This window comes from Protopterus annectens, chromosome 8.part0 (genome assembly GCF_019279795.1).
Source record: "Protopterus annectens isolate FY-2018-M chromosome 8.part0, PAN1.0, whole genome shotgun sequence".
In the NCBI taxonomy this organism is placed as follows: domain Eukaryota; kingdom Metazoa; phylum Chordata; order Ceratodontiformes; family Protopteridae; genus Protopterus; species Protopterus annectens.
Window position 1 is genome coordinate 1628905353 of NC_056741.1, and position 20801 is coordinate 1628926153.

The window sequence follows — 20801 nt, forward strand, 5'->3', positions numbered from 1 at the left end:
TGTTTGGCATCTACTTCTCTGAAGTACAGGCCAACACGAAGGGACTATGGCTAACAAAGTTCGCAGATGATTGCAAACTGGGAGCCATTACTGAATCCCCAAATGATGTGGATACTCTACAAAAGGGCCTTAGAGAAACAGATGCTTGGTGCCAGAGCCATGGGCTCAGGCTCAATGCCAAGAAATGTATAGTTATCCCCTTTGGGAAAAAACATGTACCCGTGAATTACCATATAGGTGGCAGTACACTAAACACCAAAAGTGTGATAAGAGACTTGGGGACACAGGTGGACAGTGTTCTCACCTTCAATAACCACATCGCCTCAACAGATAGGAAATCCTTCTATGTGGCACACCTCATCAATAAGGGCTATTCATCCAGTAAAAAGGAGGTCATTGTCCCACTATACTCATCCCTCATTAGACCCATCATAGAATACAATGCCCCGTTTGGTATGTACCTCTCAAGACATCTGCAACAACTGGAAAGGCCGCAGAAATACCTCACTAAAAGAATCACAGGCCTAAAGCAGATGCCCTACGCTGACCGCCTTAAAAAATTCCAGCTATACTCAGTGGCATATCGTCTACTCAGAGGCGATCTCTGCTTAACATACAAGGACATGTCAAACCCAAAGCTATTGGACATACTACAATTAAAGAAATCCCAATCCCTCAGAGCCACATGCTCCAGGGATCTAAACCTTGTCATCACAATAAACAAAACATGCTGGAGGGATAGGTTCCTGACCCAGAGACTCCCCAGACTCTGGAATAGATTGCCCATACAGGTCAAGCAGAGTGCCTGTTTGGCCCTCTTCAAAAGGAACCTTGACGATTGGATGGGAAAAAGGAAATTCACCCCGGGGATCACGTCAGTCGTCCTGCTAGACAGGGGTCCTGGGAAGTAAATAGTGTGGGAAGAAATAGCCAGGGAATTGTTATGGCTAGGCTTGTATAGGCCCTAGGGCTGATACCCTAGTACCAACCTATGAACTTATGATTCTCATGATATCTCTTGCAAGACTCAACACATGAAAGATGCACTAGTATCTCCAATCTCTTTGGTCCCAGCATCAACACCCATTGTCTTTTCAAATTCCAGTTCAGGGACTTGTAAAAAGGGAAATCATACGGTGGAGACAAATGTCTCATAATCCAGGTCTCCCATTCTCTCTTCCTGCACCAAAGCAGTGAATCAAAACAGATGCCTTAGACTTTGCTTGGTGAGCAGTGTCAACAGGCATAAAAGTGGAAGGTCTTTGGGACAAAAAACAAAACAAAACAAATCACACGTATCAAAACACAAGCTAGCTCTTATAAATACGCTCAACTCTCCGAATCATTTGTGATCCCCTTGACCTCTTCATGTAGTTACAGACAATACCACAGTGATGTGGAACCAAAACAAGCAAGGGGGAACCAGATCTTACCCGCATGTTAGTATGAGATGCAGCACAATCTCACTCTCGAGGCATATTAAATTCCATTAGAGCAAAACTGTGTGGCAGACAAGCTGAGTAGGACAAGGGCAGACCATCATGAATGGAAAGGGAATCGGGGGCGGGGTTTTTTTCTAAAATATGATTTTGTAGACCTGAAATGGGGCAGTGAAGGTGTCTGGCATGTCTTTTTTTGAGAAGTTAATGCTCAAGAAACAGTGAGGCGATTCCAAGAATTTCATAATCTTCTGCAAACACTTAGGAATGCAATTAAAGAAAAAAAAGTGGGTATAGGTTCTTCCAGAGGGGAAGTAGCTCAACAGTGGGAAGGCTAGAGAGGGGGCAATAATCTACGCGGGGGTCAATTGTTCAGGCTTTTACTTCTGAGATTCTTTAGAAACATACTATAATGAGAAAATTAATTTTGCCTTCCAGCTGTTGGTAAATAGGAACATTCATACGCTGATACCAGGCAAACTGTTTAAGACCATTACCAGAACTAGACATGCAAGCCCCTTGTAACACACTATCATTCAATAATGTTCACCTTCCCCTTTTCTCTATAAAAGATAAACAAGATAACTTGGGGGAAATTAGGAGTACTTACCAGATTACTAAGGCTAACTCTGAAAGCAAACACAGTACTGCTTTAACATGTAGAGGAGCTTGCTCCATATACATAGATTGCATTGGGTTAGGTATCTATCCCACTCATGAGTTGTATTTGTAGATGTAGAGATCCTCTGTACAGGTGATTTGAGTAGATGCTGTTTCATCAGAGGAATGGGAGTTGAAAAAGGGGAGGGGTCTTTCATAGTTTACAATGCAAAGACAATCATGAAGGAGCTGGCAGGAGACATAGTACAAACATGAGGACTATCAGTCTAACTGTTTAATTAAGGGACTCTCACTACAGGTGTTTCTACAAAGTGTTTACTTAGATGCACTGCATAAAGTAATTCCTCTATTACTGTGTTATTTGAAACATCTCCATTAAGAACAGAAAGTAAATCACTTTTGTTGGCAGATGATTAAATTATATTTATCATCAAAGTCTAAAGACGATTATTATCACTTACAGACCCTTCTAAAATATCAAAGGGGTCACTAAGATGGAGGTTTGTAAGCACTCGCCTAGTAATTTGAGGACTGATGTTACTGCAAAAAAAAAAAAACAAGGGCTATTTGTGTTCCAACTTTATTCATTGATAAACTTGTCTTCTTCATATTTTACAGAATAAACATTTTTTTCAATGCCTTATTCTACTAAGGAATGAAGGAGATGGCCGTGGTAAACATCTTGCAGAGATACCACCATTTAAGCGAAATCATTTACTTAGAAGGCCAGCTAAGCAATACTTGCTTAGAGATTCCATACTTACCACGACCAAAAGAAAAAAACTACTAAGCAAATTTGCGTTTGCGCTCGTTTCCCACCTTTGCCTGTAAATGGTCTAGTACAGATTTGCTGTATCCAGGACTGTTTGTAAGCTTCTGAGTGGTGCAAAAAATCTGGTCTTCAATTTTTCCCTTAGATCTGCTAGCTCTCTCCTCTCCTGCACTTTTACTAGCTTATTAGTCTAGCACTTTACCAGACATCTTGTAGCAATTATTATAGCACACAAAAGTGCTAACAGCACTAAATGTTCTACAAGGAAACCGCTCCAGTACTTATTATTAATGCCCACCCCTCCAGGCGTGTCTAAAGGTCAGATCCCTGTGCTTTCTCCTATTAATCTGGTGAACTTGGGCATCCTGAGGCAATGTAGCAACTGCCTCATGTACACTGACAACCCTTTCCTCTTACCTCCCAACACTCAGACTTGCGAGAGATGCACTTACATATCCAAATTGGAAACCACGCACTCCCCAGCCAAGGCTGGTCAGGAGGAGAAGGGCAACACTGGCACCACACCAACCACATGGAACACACAGTCCTCCAGAACACACACCAGCGCTACCTTCACATAAAAACACAAACCACACACGTACCTTCATGGAGGCTCTCAATAAAAATCTACCCAAACAGCAGAGACTTTCAAGGCAGAAAAACACTCGACCACCAGAACACAACACTAATGATGAGACACATAACTGTCCTAAACAATGTGCTACTCAACCAAAGCCCCCAAGGCAAAATAGCATACCCAACACACTAGTCATAGGCGACTCAATAGTGAGGCAGACTGATGTCCCAATCACTAGGTTGAATAAGGAGAAAGTAAGAGTCAGATGCCAGGATCCGCCACATAATGCATGCAAGATGTGAGCACACCAACAAAGCTGAGAAAAAGCCAAAAAACATCCATGTAAAAAGCAAATTATAACTATATGTAATTTTAACTTGTATAAGTGTTTTACTTTGACTTGCTTTTTACATGGATCTGATGAAGCGGCAACCCCGCGAAAGCGCTCATCTTTTTGTACTAAAGAAGTGTTTTAGGATGTTTTGTTTGGCTTTTTCGCAGCTTTGTTGATGTGCTCACATCTTGTTTTTAAGCCTTGATTTTTGCTGTTTGTGAGCCACCTATGGCAGGAGTGTGTACTGTTTATTTTATTTTGTTACATAATGCATGCACTCAGGTCCCTCAACAACAGGTACAAATATGACTCTGTTATTGTACATGTAGGTGTAAATGACCTGAGACGTACCTCCCTGGACTACATGAAGAGAGACATGGAGGAGCTTTCAGATTATGTAGCCCAGCTGGTATGACCCTAGCCCTGAGCAGCCTCCTACGTCACCCAGAATGATACCACAGTACAAGCAGAAAATGATCAATTTCAACAACTGGCTAAGTTTCTGGTGTCATTCTAAAGGGATCCAGTATCTGTCTGCCTGGGATGACATGATTGACACACCTCAATGCTTTGCCAGAGATGGCCTGCATTTGTCACCCCTGCACTTCCACAAGGCTCTTGCCACTCCTATAGTGCCTTTTTTAGGTAGCGTTCCAAAGACCAAATTACCACTGTAACAGCTACAAACAAATGCAATGAGGGTCATGCTGCTCAATGCTAGAAGTCTAAATCTCAAAATGCACTCGATCGAAACACTGCTTAAAATGGAGAACATCGATATTTGTGCTGTAACAGAGACCTGGTTCAAAGCAGCAGAAAGCACCCCTGCACTACCAGGCTACAACACATTCCGCAACTTTTGGCCCCAGAACTTGGACTGAAGCTCCAAAGGCAGTGGTATTTTCATATTCATAAAGGATGCGCGCATACCTCCAGACTGGTAGCCCGACACAATGCATCAGAGATACTTCAGGTGCAGCTAACATTGGGTAAGACAGCGATTCAAGTAGTCACCTGTTACAGGTCCCCGACCACATCTCAAGACTCACACTCCACATTCCTAAGCACCCTGGAGAATATTAGGGTCCAACATAACACTCTCACACTGGGCGACTTCAACTACCCCTCCATTAACTGGGAAAACTACATATGTACCAGTACAATTGCCCAATGTTTCCTGGAATTCATTAATTCCAATGCCCTGGACCAGCTGGTTCTTACCCCACTAGAGGTAGCAACATCCCTGACCTGGCCATTACTAACATGGGTGACCGTTGCTCTACACCAATAGTCAATTCCTCTCTGGTTAGATCGAGCAATAAACTAATCACCTTGGAAATCCCCACTGCAAAGGTGACCACCATGAAAAACTTCTCCAAAGCGAACTTTGGGCTCCTAAAAACAGAGGTGGTAACTTCACAGCATCCATGCAAATGGAGAATAGTTCATACACCAATGCACTGTACGAACACATACACAAATGCATGGATCTCGCCATACCCAATAGGACCAATATGCTCTCCTCCAAAAAAAGGAAGCCAATCTGGTGCTCCCCTGCCATAAACAAACTTTTCAACAGGAGGAGGAAACTGATGCAGAATAAGGTGAAGTCTACTGGAAAAACACCCTTATCAGCCTCAACAAAAAGTTGAGACCCCTCATCAAATCCTCTAAAGCTAGCTATGAAAACAGAATTGCAGCAGAGAGTAAAGACAACCACAAGGCCTTCTATAGTTATGTACAGAATCTCCATGGCAATACCCAGATTTGCTCTGAGCTACTGCACAATGGTACCTCCTATACCGAGCCAACAGATACTGCCAATATACTGGTACCAGTAGATTGCCAGGCACCCAGTATTACTGCTGCACAGGTTAAAACAGCACTGTCCAAGGTCAAGAATATAACTTCTATGGGACCTGACAATATCTCTGGCTGTGTTCTACATGAACTACAGAGTGAATTGGCACCACACCTGTGTGCCCTGTTCAATCATAGCCTCACCTCAGGCTTTGTCCCTACCAAATGGCGCACTGCTACAGCCATCCCTCTCCACAAAGGAGGAGCAACTACAGACCTTGGGAACTATCACCCCATTAGCCTGATGAGTCCGATATGCAAAGCTATGGAATGCATCATCATGGACCTAATAAAGAAGGATATAGGGAATCTCCAAACTCTGGATCCCACACAATTTGGTTTTGTGAAGTGTAGATCATGCCTGCTCAACCTGGTCGAATTCTTTGAGTCAGTCACCAGAGCTGTGGATGATGGTGAGGTGGTTCATACAGCCTACCTTGATCTGGCCAAGGCCTTTGATACCATTCCTCACTCAGGAATCATAGAAAAACTCACTAAGCTAGGCATCAACCCCTATATCACTAGGTGGGTTGCAAACTGGCTCACAGACAGAATCCAAAGTAGCTGACTCCAAGTCAGACTGCCAACCTGTCATGAGTGGAGTCCCACAGGGTCCACTCCTGTTTGGCATCTACTTCTCTGAAGTCCAGGCCAACACAAAGGGACTCTGGCTGACAAAGTTCACAAATGATTGCAAGTTGGGAGCTATTATTAACTCCCTAAGTGATGTCGACATCCTACAGAAAGGCCTCACTGAGACAGATTGTTGTCAGAACCATGGTCTTAAGCTCAATGCCAAAAAATGTGTCATTCCCTTTGGGAAAAACCTGGTTCCCATGAATTACCACATTGATGGTAGTCCACTGAACACAAAGGAGTTATAAGAGATCTGGGAACACAGGTTGACAGCAACCTCTCTTTTGACCACCACATTGCCTCTCTAGTCAGAAAGTCCTTCTATGTCGCACATCTCATTTCTAAGGGTTTTGCATCCAGGAAGAAAGAGGTCATTCGTTGCCTCACTCTACTCTTCCCTCATTAGGCCAGTCAGAGTACAATGCCCCATTTGGTAGGTACCTCACTATACACCTGAAACAACTGGACAGGCCGCAAAAACACCTTGCAAAGAGGATCCTAGGCCTTAAACACTTGTCTTATATGGACTGACTCAAAAAACTCCAACTATTCTCTGCCTCATATCGCCTACTTAGAGGCGATCTCTGCTTGACTTACAAATCCATGTTTGACCCAGCTCTGCTAGAAATGCTACATCTAAACAAATCCCAATCCCTCCGCAACACATGCTCCAGAGAGCTCAGCCTCATTACCACAATCAACAGAACATGCTGGAGGGACAGGTTCATAACCCAGAGACTGCCCATGCTATGGAATAGACTTCCCATACATGTCAAACAGAGCACCTCACTGGTCCTCTTCAAGAGAAATCTTGATGAGTGGATGGGAAATAGAAAATTCACCCCAGGGATCACTTCAGTGGCTCTACTCGACAGAGGCACTGGAAACTAAGGTCGGGTGGCACAATGTCAGGGTAACCCTACGGGCTAGGCTTGTAAAGGCTCCAGGGCCATTAGCCAAGTACACACCTATGAATCTATGTAACTATCAGCAATGCAAGTGTTAATTCAATCACTAAAGTCTCTAGGACTTAAAATGTAAGAACAGAATAATCACGTTCCATTTCAAAACTTATTTGTACAGAGCTATTTCCTTAAAAACACTTCCTAGAAAATAATACAATTGTTGCTGCCTTTCAATTGGAAGTGTTTCCTCCCAATGCCCTAATTTATTACAGCAGGTTTTACATCAAACAAGCATTAGTGGGCCTGCAGTTAATAAATATCACATATACAATTACATACTGTCAAGATAGAAACAAGTTAAAAATACTGAAATACAGCAGAGTACAATGAGGAAAATTCACAATATAGTCTCAACACCACTGGCTGTTGAGTCCTGCTGGTCACGCTCATTATAAGAGGGCTAGAAAAGTTCTGGTGTCTTTGAATTGTGCGTTACCACTCTATGCTCACTAGAAGTGTGACTTCTATTTAAGAAACAGTCCATAACTTGAATAGACAATTTTAAATGCCAGCTGTAATTGTTTATACAGCTTGTGCATCAATAAACAGCTGTGGCAATGCAAATACTGTTAAGAAAACAAAACCAGATCACAATATCATTAAGTGAAAACAGATAAACATTTTGACACTGTATAATATATAACAATATCATCCACCCCATCAGGGAAGCACTGTAGCCTTGGGTTGGGTGGGGAAAAAAGGTCAACACCATAAATCCTCTTCTGGCTTCATCCACCAACTCAGAACCGGTTTGCAACAATCTTGTACTGCAGATCGGGTAAGACATTGGTTGTGCTAGAAGAGACCATTGAGATGATAGTAGCCATTGGAGTAGCCTCATATGGAACCTTGCTAGTGGGACCAGTGAGATTGTAGCTGCCATGGAGCCCAACAGCTGCAGAACCTGTCGAGCAGGGACAATATATTTAGAGAAAGTATTATCTGAAGTCGAGATCTTAGTTTTTGAAGTCTGTATAGAGGTAGTGCAGCTCAACAGGAAGTTGTATCGAACTTTGCCCCAATGAACTCTAAGCTCTGAGTCAGAACCAGCTTTGACTTGTCCAAGTTTATGGAGATTCCTAGGTTTTCTGCCAGATTCCGAGTATACGATACAGCTTGAAGAAGTAAACTTTTGGTTGGGGTGGCAAGGAGCCAATTGTCAGGTACGAAAACACGCGGAATGTAGTCTCAGATGAGCTACTACTACTGCCATGCATTTGGTGAACACTCTGGGGGCTGCGAAGAGACCAAAGGGCAGTACTCGAAATTGGTAATGATTGGCTTCCAGCCAGAAGCAGAAGTATCTTCTGGATCGTTTGTCCATTTTTATGTGGTAATCCGCATCCTGAAGATCTAAAGAGCACATCCAGTCACCCTTCTCCAGAAATGGAAGAATGGACTGAACTGTGACCATCCGGAATTTTGCTTGTTTGACAAACTTGCTCAGTACGCTGAGATCCAAAATTGGTCTGCAGTCCCCTGTCTTTTTTGGCACTAAAAAGAACCTTGAGTAAAATCCAGATCCTATATGGTCTGGTGGGACTAATTGGATGACTCTTTCTTAGCAGCTTTTGAACTTCTAGAGCTGCAGAGCTGCTGCATCCCTCTGATGGGGTGGGATGTTGGGGATTTGCCTTAGAGGCTTGGGGTAAAGGTCGAAGGGAATAAGATAACCTCTGGGCATTATTCTCTGCACCCAGGAGTCTGATGTTATTGATTGCCAGGCTAAGCAGTGCAGAACAAAATGTCCCCAGACTGCTTCCAGGCTCGCTGATAGGGCTGACCAGAGAAGGAATCTCTGGAGCCCTAGTTTCGCAGGCCCCCTCTGCCACAAAAAGGTTATCTCCCAGATGAGTTCCCCCCCTCTGCCCCGAGGGGACTGCTCACCACACGTGCTGTGGAAAGGTCCTTGGGATTTCTTGAACCACACTTTCCCACCCCTCTGATTCCTGGAGTAGGATCATTGAGGGGTTGAAAAATGTATGCCCCTGGGCAGACAGAGTCTTTTCTATCTTTCTCCCACCTGGCTAACATGTCCTTAATGTTTGGGCCAAACAAGGAGGATTCATCAACAGCAGCGTTGACAAAAGAGGATTGAAGGGATCTGTGAAGTCACATAGTCGCATCCAGGAGTGACGTCTCATGATGCCTGGAGGAGTTGGAGATAGACTCTAGGGTGGCAAGCTGAGAGGCAACCTTGTCTCACACCTCTTCAAGTAGTACCCCTGCCAAAGGGCCTGAAAGTTGTGTAATCAGATCCCTTTGGAGATGTATAAAATGTGCCATGTAGCTCAGAGACCATATGGCAAAGGTCGCTGATGTGTAGGTCTGCTTCCCTAGTCTGTCTATCATCAGGGACACCCTGTTCGGAGGATGGACAGTCGAACTTTCTTCTGCTAGTTCTTTTTTAGTGGCCACAGCCACAAACATTGAGTCTACTGCCAAACCTCTGGGACCAGTGCGGGTGATCTTCTGGAGGGGAAAGAATTTTATTAGGCCTCTGGGGAATCAGCTCAACGTTGTCAGGGGCCTTCCAGGCCCGCTGCACAATGAGTTTAATCAACTCATGTGTGGGGGGGGGGGTTACCCAGGAAGTAGATGGCCGAGCATGGAAGGGTTGCAAGAATACAGATTCCTCCATAGAAGGGTTGATGGGCTTCCAGTCACCCCTCTGTTTCAGAATCTCAAGTACGTCTCTGAATGAGACTTCAGGGGGTGAACGTGGGGACCCTTCTTCCTAATCAAAATCTGTATCTTGCAACGCATTCCTCACGAGAATCCATGTGCTTCCTCTTCACATTCTCTTTCGGGGTGGCTCCTCAGTGAGATCTTCTGAGGACCCCGAAGAGTGGGTACCCTGCGTAGTGGCCTGTATCAACTGCATGCTAGAAGAAAGGGACAGGTCGGGTTCCGACGCTGGAGGTGCCAACTGCATGCTTGTGGAAGCAAGAACCCTCTCCATTACCTTGAAGGCAGGCCCACCAGAAGAGGGATGGGAGCCCGGAACCGAGAGGGACAACCTTGGAACCGGGTCACACCCTACCCAGCTCCAGGATAGCAGCCCTGAGAGGACTAGGACCTGCCGGGACTGGCCGGAGCCATAGATGGCGCCATAGAAAAAAACTGGCGCCGAAGTAGGTATCACGGTGCTGACAGACCAGTCACGGTCCCGAGGGTGGATTGGCACCGGATGGAGTGAAGTCCAGAGGGAAATCTCTAGAACCGTGGAAGGAGTCATCACAGAAACCAAAGGCGCAGGCACCGGGGTAGACATCGGTACAGAGGGCTCCAAACTCTGAGAAGAGGTTGAAGGAGGATAAGCTGGAGTCAATGCAGAGTAAACTTTGGCTCCAGATGGGAGGGAAGTCTTGGTAGGGGTCAGAATTCCTCTAGCTGCCAAGAGCAGATTGACAAGCCTCACTACGTCTATTTCAGAAAGACTCATGGTGGACCTTGTTGATGCTCCTGAGGGAGAGTCGGGTCTCTCAACAAATGGACTATACTGTTGTCCAAAGAAGGGGTTGGTCTACAGTAAAAGAGTATCTTGTCCTGGGCAAAATTTCAGATTTCTGCACCGAAGATGGAGCCATAAGGGAATTCATTGTCAGTGTCAAGAATGTGTCTGATACCGTCGGTAAAAAAGCAGGAATAAGAGTAGTCTGTTTCGTAGTTGCCAACAACAAGTTTGGCACCGAAGACCTAGTCGAAGGTTAAGGAGCCAAAGTAGTCGGTGCAGACATTTTAGGAAATTTAGGTGATACAGCCTGAGAGCATTTTGGTTCTGTAGAGCTCAGGGAAGACGGAACAGAGTGGCTTCTCTTTTTTTGTCTTTCCTGGGAGGTGGTGAGACTGCCTCCTCAGAAAGGGTCTCCAAAAAGGTTTTTTTTAATAAACCCTTGTGAATCAGTTTATTCTTGCACTCAGAGTGAGAGAACTAAAATTTCGACACACCTCACAAGGAGGTTGAATCTGGAGATGAGGAACTCCAAGACAGTAGATGCACGAAAGATGCCCGTCCGAAATAAGCATCTTTCGCCCACACTGTTTGAACCTAGTCATTCCTCTTTTGTCAGCCAAGTTGAGAGGTCTAAGAAAAATAGGCACAGCAGAAATACAACAGTACAAGACAGATAAATAGTCAGAAGGAGAGAAATATCTAACAATACAGTACAAGAAAAACATTTTTTTTTGGAAGAAGGAGAATAAAAAAGAACTGGATAACAACAATGGTATAGGAAATTACCACAAGGATAAGGGAGGGGGCCGTACCAATAATGGTACTAAGATTACCACAGAAAAGGGTACGAAGAAAAGGTCACAGATGAATATAGAAAACAGAGAGAAACTATCCTAAGAAAAAAAACGACGGTTAGAAAGACTTAAGAAAAATATCAAAAAGTTTATCACTTAGCTGAGAGAGCTGGCTTGGCACATCTTGAAAAGTATGTGGCAAACAACATCTGAAGAAAGGAGAAGAGGGGCACTATGGGTAGGAATTAGTTTGACAGTTTTTGGCTGTCGCGAGCTTGTATATTGGCAGAGTCGATTCAGAGGTCGGAACCGAAGTCCTAGCAGTAAGGAATGAATGAAGATTTACATCATCAGATACAGTTTTCACAAGAGGGCAAAGAAAGCATATAATGGAAGAAATTCTAGAAAGTACAGATATAAATACACACGCAGATAACTTACCCACCAGCATTTTTAAGACAGGATAACAGCACAGCATAATTCACAGTTCCCGTACTTGTGCACGTAGTACCTTTAAGTCTCATTCAGAGTACAGCACATGTCATTTCGCCAGGTTTCCTGTACACTACTGCATAATTTCAGAATACAGCTGGTGAAGCAGGCAGACTCATATTTGTATCATTTCATATTGTAAATACCATGTACTAGAAATATAGTTTAGACACAGGAGGTGTATATAGGACTGTGTGTGTGTGGGGATGGGGTGGGAGGTGGGGATGTGCACTCAACAGTATTAGCTGAAACCAAGCAGTATTAGCTGAAACCAAGCAGATGAGAAGGAATTATTGCCTCCTTCTGTTGGTACACGCATTTGTATACACACACAAACACCCACACCCCTCTTACTATCCACATATGAAATAACAGGACTGAACATTGGTTACAGCACTACACGATGTTTCTCAGGTTAATTCCTGTTGCCTGTGTATGTAAACTGTACCATTCTGAAACTTACAGAAATAGCAAAAAGACTGAATCAAATTGATTCCAATTTAATAACCAGGCAAGTGGACTGGTCGATGAACCCTTTACAGTCATTACCTGGGTACCACATCACAAGACACAGAAAATTACACACAAAATTGTACGTAACACAGGAACAAGGCAGAGATTCATTTGTATGTTATTCAAACTTATAAATGGCTAAGATATACTATATACAACTAGATATGCATTCAACCAGTGGTCACAAGTCTTGAAAAGTGTCTACTGTTGCCTCACTTTATGGGTAGCAGATTCCAAACAACTAGTCTAGAGACGGCTCTTTCTCATCTGGAGGTTTTAATACAAGGTCTAATGAAGGTACTGTTATCTTCTTGGCTGTCTCTCAGTGTGCAATTAAACTGGTTAATTTGTAATTTTGTTTTCAAGGAGGGGCAGTGAACATTTTTTAATGGCTAAATAAAAATGTTGCTCTGTTATTTACAGGTAGCCAGTTATATGCTTCAAATGTTGGCAGTGATGAGGTTGGGGTTCTGGAAGAAGAACAAATCTGCAGATTTTGTTTACAAAAGTTTGTACTTTTGCGTGTGGTTCAGATAAAATGGAAGGTTACAAGAGGGAGTCGATATTCAAATTTACACATAAAAATAAGCTTATGCTTAAAATCGAATATAAGCATAAGCACATTTTTAGTTGAGGCATTACAATTCTATAGCACAGTTTTAGTGGGAGGAGTGTTTTGCTAGTAATACTCTCAATATGCTTGGCCAATGAAACAGTAAGATCTATGGTGACCCTAAATACTTCTATTCTGTGAGCAGTGGCAGTGGGTTGCTGCTGGTATCAGCATTAATTACATTTGTGCATTTAGGGAGTTTTAGTGGTATGTCAGACATGGCGATGTTAGACTTCAGGGGCTAGATAAGGCACATTTTTTATCTGACCAATGACATAAATTTATAAAGCTAAACTGTACTTTCTGTTGCAGGCTAAATGTATTTTTACATGATTCAAGTAGTAAGGTCCCTGCATAAAGGGCCAAGTTAAGGTGTGGCAGATCAATGCATGCAACATTCCCAACATGATGTCTGGTTTGCAGACACGAAGAACCCACAAGACTCGAGAGAAAGCAGGACGAAAATGTTCTGTATCATATCCTCCCACACCTGCATAAGCCAGTTCTGAGCTCCAAGGCTCATCAACTAGGGATGAAAGGAAAAGCTGTTGCTATAACTGTCACTCTAGGGTCCTACTAATACAATAGGCATTGTGCAAGGTTAACAACTGCTCCCTGTCTGGCAGCAGTGCCTTCTATGCCACAAGTCTGGTGATGCAGTTCTTTTCGATGCCTTATGAAAGTGAAATGGTATGCAAAACTGGACATGTTCAAGCTTGGGGCATCACAACTGACACAAGGCAGTAATCACCTTGCAATGTTAATGCTCTATAATGTGCATCTCATACTAAGACTAGTTCACAATATACTCAATATGGCAGTATTTCCAAGACCTGCCTACAAAACTTCACTGCATTCAAGAAAAAAAAGGCATGGCAACAGTTTATGGTATTGCAACCTCTTCCTTCCTGCACACGTAGTTATATTACTGTGGCAGACAATTTCAGAGCTACATTACAGAGTGCACCACTTGCATGCACACTGCTTCTGTTATAAACAACATTAGCAGCCGGGTTCCCTTCAGAAGGCAGACTCTTCAGAAAGTCAAACTTCATACGGTCAAGACCATATGATCAACTTTCCGAAAACTCAAAAGATTTTGTATGAAAATCTGAAAATTTATCCTTTTTCCCCCCACTGTACAGTAGCGTGATCTGGAGCTGGTATATATGAACTGCAGAGGGTACACTGAGGCTTATACACCTGCAAAAACAAATTTTTGTTTTGGCTCATTCAGCTTCGGAAAGTTGATCATATGGTCTCAACCATATGAAATACGACTTTGTGAAAAGTCTATGATCTGACACTTTTGTGCTGGTACGTTTGGTAGTGTGTGTCATTTGGCCTTTGCTCAATAAGGGCATTTCAGTTGCCCGTTTTGATATTCATGGTTGCCACTCAGTACTTTTATTACACAGTGCACATGATCCTTTTCCAAATCCCTTCCACGTGATACAATGAAAGCAAGGTTTGCTTTTTATTTAGTTTAGTGATTCTTTGTTGACAGAGTTAGTCCCACTAGGTTAGTAGCCTCTTTTCAGTGGAAAGCCAAGGTCGTATGTATACTACTAGGTAGAAATTTTTGAGGAATAAAAGAAAACTGAAAGCCTAATGTATTAATCTATTAACTTTCTCCACTTAAAATATGAATGCACGAGAAGTTATCACCAGACAGCACAATATAAATATTGTATTAAACACTGGTATCCCCCAAACAACTTTCAATGCATCAGCTTTTTCAGTGAAAGAGGCAGCTAGCATAAGTAGCTCTAAAGTTCAAAGAGCTGTGAAGCAAAGATGACCAGACAGAAATGCAAACATCAAAAGATCACCTCACCTGAAGATAGCTGTTGCCTGCAGGATCATCCAGTACAAAGTGAACTAACAGCCTACCAGCAATTACCTAGGAAAAAACACACAAGTCAGAATATAAAACATAAATGTAACAGTTTAACACTAATTCCATCTATGAAAAGCTACTTTTGTAAATATAATCCAAATCTTTAGCCCTGACTGCCTACATATGAAGATAAATTGGCCTGGTAAGACTCACAGGAGAAATTATACATTTTATACACAAATATGTATGAAGTCTATGAATGTGTGCTCATGCGAGCTCAACCCCCTCACCCACCCACACACACACACACACACTATTTTGCCACATTTATTCACTAATCAAGCTCCAACTTCTGCACCAACAAATGTCAGACCTCTGTAGAAATGATGACTGCATTCCAAGAGGGACATCACTTCATAGTAAAGCTTATAGTGATTGCATTACTTGTTAGACTAAATACTGTGTTGATAGCAGACTAGAATGGAGGAGACTACAAAGGAGCTGCAGCCATTAAAATAAAACAAGTGCAATGGACTTGCGATGGCAGGTCAAAATGGATTTAAAGACAGAATTGATTACACACTTACTACCGAAACAGGACCGCAATATCATTGAATTGTTTTCTGTATACAACTGCTCTTATTAAATATGCAAGGACTACAGTACACCATTTCACATATGCAATGGCCAGGTTTCAAACCTCCATAATTTAGCTTTATACTATAATTAATGGAAAAATAAATAAATTAAATAAATAAATACATTTTAGCAGGAGTAATACCCCACACACCAAAAGACTACATACACATTCAAGCAGCTTCCTGTCTCATTTGTTCTGTAATATTACACACTTTTACTTTAATACATGTTAAAACCCAACTGTCTTCTTCGTCACACAGTGTAAGTGCATAGCCTAGATTTCCTTTGTTAATGCACTTTAAAACTTTATACATGCACATCATGGCTTTATATTTGGTAAAGCAGCATGCTGCCTTCACCTAGAGCTTTTAACGTTTTTTTCAGGGCAGCAAAGACTGAACCTTAGACTTTTTTTTCTCCAAACACTGCTCAGCTTAACCGTTCCAATCTTACATTGGTTTTCCAAGAAAAATTATTATGTATACACACACGTATTACATGTGCAGTAAAATCAGCCCCCCTTAAGTGCATTAACACTGTACCTCTCAGCTTACAGTTTTCCACATCACCCACACTCTGCTGAATGTGTCTGTGGATTCCCTCTTCACCACTTGCACTGGTTGCCTAATTCACTGGTCCACAGTCCCCTCTGTGAAAAATAAATTTCAGAGAGTCATGCAATAATTAGTCCCCACAACTTTTTGCTAGTGTCCCTTTGCTTTTCCCTCTGTACTTAATGTTTGAAATGATACCTTTAGATCTCCTTGACATTACCTTATGCACTAATATTATGTCTCTCCCCAATCTCTTCTAGCTTCAAACAAGGTAAGCACTAGCTCACATAGTATCTGCCATGTAAAATGAATGAAGAACATCTTTGCTTCTGGACTCCCACTCCCTGTAGATTTACCTCAGCTTTCTGCCTGCTGCTACTGCTACTGTCTTGCTCTGCCTCCAGTGGTCCAATGTAGGCATTAATCAAAACTCACCAGATTTCCTTTTCTGCATTTTGTCCTCTAAACTAATGCTTTACACCAGGCTAGTTTTAATCCAACAGCAGTACTTTGCATTCGTTTGCATGAATCTTCAACTGCCAACTTTCAGTCCACTTGTTCAGCCTGCCTTTCCAAATCTTTCACTAGACTCCTCCCGCATCTTTCTATCCATCTGTCATCAGCAAAGAGGTAGATAGCATTCTGTGTTTTTTCTGATATGTCTGAGATAAACAGAACAAACAATAGTGGATTCAGGACAGGCCTCTGTATTAATCAGCTAGTAACCTCCCTAATTCCTAGCACTCTCTCTATTACCACAACTCTACGCTTTACTGTTCAACCATGATGGTATTCAGTGCTTTGGGTAAAGTGCCACCACCAACCCCTCCAGTTCTTCCATCAGTTGGCTATGTGGGACACAGTCAAAGGCATAAGTGTAGTCTATCCTCACTTGTCAAGACGACCTGTAACCGAATCATAAAACTGGAATATGTATAAATGATTGTTCCTTCTAGCTGTCCAAGATTACTGCCCTTTGTCAACTGATCCTAGTCTTCCCCTCAAAATTCTCACCACACGTTTTTCCTGACACCACTAAGACAAATGGGCCTGTAGTTCCCATAATACTTTCTGCTCTCTCATTGTTCAAGGTTTCCATAACTGCTGTGTTCCAGTCCTCTCGCTCTCCTGCACTAGATGGTGATGTGTTAAACATTGCTGTCATGGGATCGGTCAACACAAAGGCCATATTTCTGAGGACTATGGGAGGTAGTACATCTAGCCTTCACACTTCATCCTCTGCAAAAGCAGCCAAGTTTCCTCAAAACCTCCTCCTGTTAATATTTGTCCATTCTTCTCTCCAAATTTTGTCCTGCCTCTTTCTCTGCATTGTACCCTTCCCTTATCTCCACTTTGAAGACTGAAGCACAGTGTTTTTAGTAAGTCTACAGTTTCCCTAGTCTTCTATGATTTCCTGCTCAGCCTGGTCTTTTTTTTCTGTCCTTTCCTTCTTACTGTGATGCAACTAGAAAGCCCTTGCTTCCCTTCTTGAAGCTGCTTGTAAACTCCCTTTCACCTTTAGCCTCTGCTGCCTTTCCTATCACTGCTGTTTTGTTGCTAGCCTCAATGTAATACACTTCTACACTTCCCAACCTCCTCCCTATTGACCACCAGTTAAGCCTTAGCTTTTGCCTCAGTTACTAACCTCACATTCCCATACAGCCACAGTGGCTTCCTCACAACCCTGTCCCAAGCCATTACTAGAGTCCATCCTTAACTCAGTCTCAGCTTTACTCCCTCGATTTGTTCCCAATATAGCTCTTAACTTTCATTGTACTACAGCGCTCATCTGGATCATCCTAGTCAAAACTTCTAATTTACACAACAAAAGCAGCACTGTGAAATGCGAGCAACTAGTTCCACAGTCACAGCAGTACATACATACATACACATTACTTTCTCTCCCTCCATAACTCTCACTTAGTAAGTTGTTTAGCTGTTCTTCATTACTGCTGTCCAGTATTTTATTGAATGACTAATTCAAAAGCTCTGTATCCTGTATGCCATCCAATTCCAATCTCATTAAACATCAGACTGAAGAATCTTCATAGCTCCTGCAACTCTCACCACATCTAATACACATCTGATTTCTTGACCACTTTCTATTTATTCAGTAGCCAGTGCCATTACTAAAAGTAAATTTCTACATTCCAAGTCTTGAACAGATTACCTTTACAGTAACTCGCATTTCCGCTTTTAACTTTATTAAGAAGCCAAAAATAACCAAGAACAATGACACAGACACCATCACTACGCTATTCCTTACATCACAAGTCTCAGCTGTATGTCTTTCTCCTTTACCTCAAACATCAGGGTCATTCTCCTCTAATGGTAGTCCTCTAGATTTCCAACTCCAAACATCAGCACTTATCCAGAAGAGAGTGCACCCTTTTCAATTTCTTTATTCTGACCCTCACCCTGCCTTGTTCAGTGTTTGGCTGAACTTCTGCACTTGTTCCTACATCTGATGCTAAACCGCACTGTCACACAGTAAGTGACTAATTCAGCACATCTGTAATTCCATCCCATTTAAAAGTCATATGACCAAAGCAGGAAAAAATATCCCAGTATCCTCACTCCTTATGACAAATTCATCTAACAAGAGAATCTTCAAATCTCATTTTCAGTCTGGTGGTGACCTAGTACGCAAGTGACCGATTTGTTTGTTTGTACATACATATTTTGTTAACTACACAAGTGAACTGTTTCAAAATACCTTTACAGCCACAATAGATGCCACAATGGTAAAGACAACAAGCAAGAAACACGCTTATGAATAAAAATGAAATGTAAAGAATCCTCCAAATGACACAACCACAAAAAATAATAAAAAGAGGCTCCAGACCCGAAAACGCAGAGCAGTTTAATAAAGAAAATAGTCAATGACAATAAAAATGTAAGCGCTTTCACCCAGAACACTTTCAGGCTTCTTCAGAACAATTTTAACTCACATCTCAACTCTTTAAATATAAAGGGCAATATTAAAACAGTCAATTGTTCAGTACATTTCTACCAAAGCCCACCCCAAGTACATAAAAAATATATTAACCCTATGTTGAACTGTGGAAAATATACAACTGAAATGCAGAAAATATAAAAACTATGACAACAAATAATGAAATTTAAAAATCATTGTAGTAATACAATGAAAACTATATTCTTATAATTTAGCAGCCCTTAATTTTTAGAATGCTGTTAATACTAATGCAATCATTCAGCCTCGGGGGTTTAGCTGCATCCCGTTTAATTTGCCAGAATACCTCCCTATATTCTAATCTGGCTTCCCAACAGCCATCCCGGGGTCATGAAGAATTTGCTCTACCGCAAAAATGTAAATTTGGCTTTCCTACAATTTTTGGAATGCTTAAACAAGGCACTAGTCTCTTTTTCCCATGCTATATCACATGAATGTTCATATGCATGTTTCCTGAAGCTCCTCTCGGTCTTTCCTATGTAGAAGCTAGGGCATGTTTCACACATTACAAGATACACTACACCCCTGTGTACTGTTACAATTGTAATGCCCAGAAGATTTTATTAAAATGCCCCTGACCATCAAATAAATCTCCTCCTTGTCTGCCATACAAGTGCACTGATTGCAGAACCCACATCTAAATGCCCCACTTCTCCTATTACTCAAGTTAGAGTTTCTAAACTCAACTTTCTCAGACATCTCCTTCAGGTTTATACCTCTTCATGTCCCTTCTTCTAATGAATGTAGGAACGTAGGCTCCTTAGGAATAAACGTATTTGTCTCATCATTCACTGTAAGCACTCTCCAGTATTTCCTGATGATATTTTCTATGTCCAAGGATGATGATGAATATGTTATGTATAAAAGCCAAATGGTGGTCCTTCTCACCAGGGGGAAATATTTTGATCCCTTTCATTTGCTACTTCCTCCACCTGTCTACCAACGCATTTGAATAACCCCTTTGTAAAAAAAGTTCTCTAAAAAAATTTGTTTCCTTCTCAAACGTATCAAATTCACTGCACATTCTTGAGACCCTAATCAATTGTCCCTTGACAATACCTTTCTTTTGTGAAAAAGGATGTCCACTGTTAAAGTGTAAATAAGAATTTGAAAACGTAGGTTTCCAAAAAATCTTACATTGAAAACAGTGATTCAACTGATCTTTATAAAGAGTAACATCTAAATAATTAATGGCCTGAGTGGATGAATGGTGTGTGAATCTCAAAAATCCTGTGGTGTTGTTGATGTAGCTTAAAAATTCAGCAAGTTTGTCTCCGGGATCCGGCCAAAAAAGGCATATGTCATCCAGAAACCTAGTGTAAAAAGTAATGTACCTGGACCACTCTGTATTGAAAATAATTTTTTTTCCCCAATGATACAAAACACAGTTAGCATATAGGGGGAAATGAATACTAGTTTGAGTTTAAGCAGGAAAAGCGTTTTTAACCCCCCCCCCCCGTCCCACTTTAAAAATTTTTGAAGAACTTGTGGAAAGAGATATTAGGAAGTTAAATTTGACACAAAAATGCAACGAGTAACTTTAGTGAAACAGAAAAAGAAATAGTACAGACTCTCACAAAATAAATGTAAGGTTATGAAACCTGATGGGGGGGTAGTTTTAATGGATTCCATTGACTATAGGGAATACATGTTAAAAATACTCAACGATGATACTAAATACAGTATTGTTTCAAAAAGTGAAATTACTGTAGCTTATTCTA

At 41.8% G+C, this 20801-nt stretch overlaps 1 protein-coding gene across 1 annotated transcript in view; it reads right to left on the reverse strand.

Moving 5' to 3' along the window:
* The window catches only part of ZPR1 (ZPR1 zinc finger), a gene marked incomplete in the record, with an annotated part of 429568 nt that overhangs the window by 56872 nt on the left and 351895 nt on the right, over positions 1–20801 (reverse strand). Inside the window, 1 exon segment of the mRNA XM_044081157.1 lies at positions 14911–14976. Coding sequence (XP_043937092.1) covers positions 14911–14976 — 66 coding nt within the window.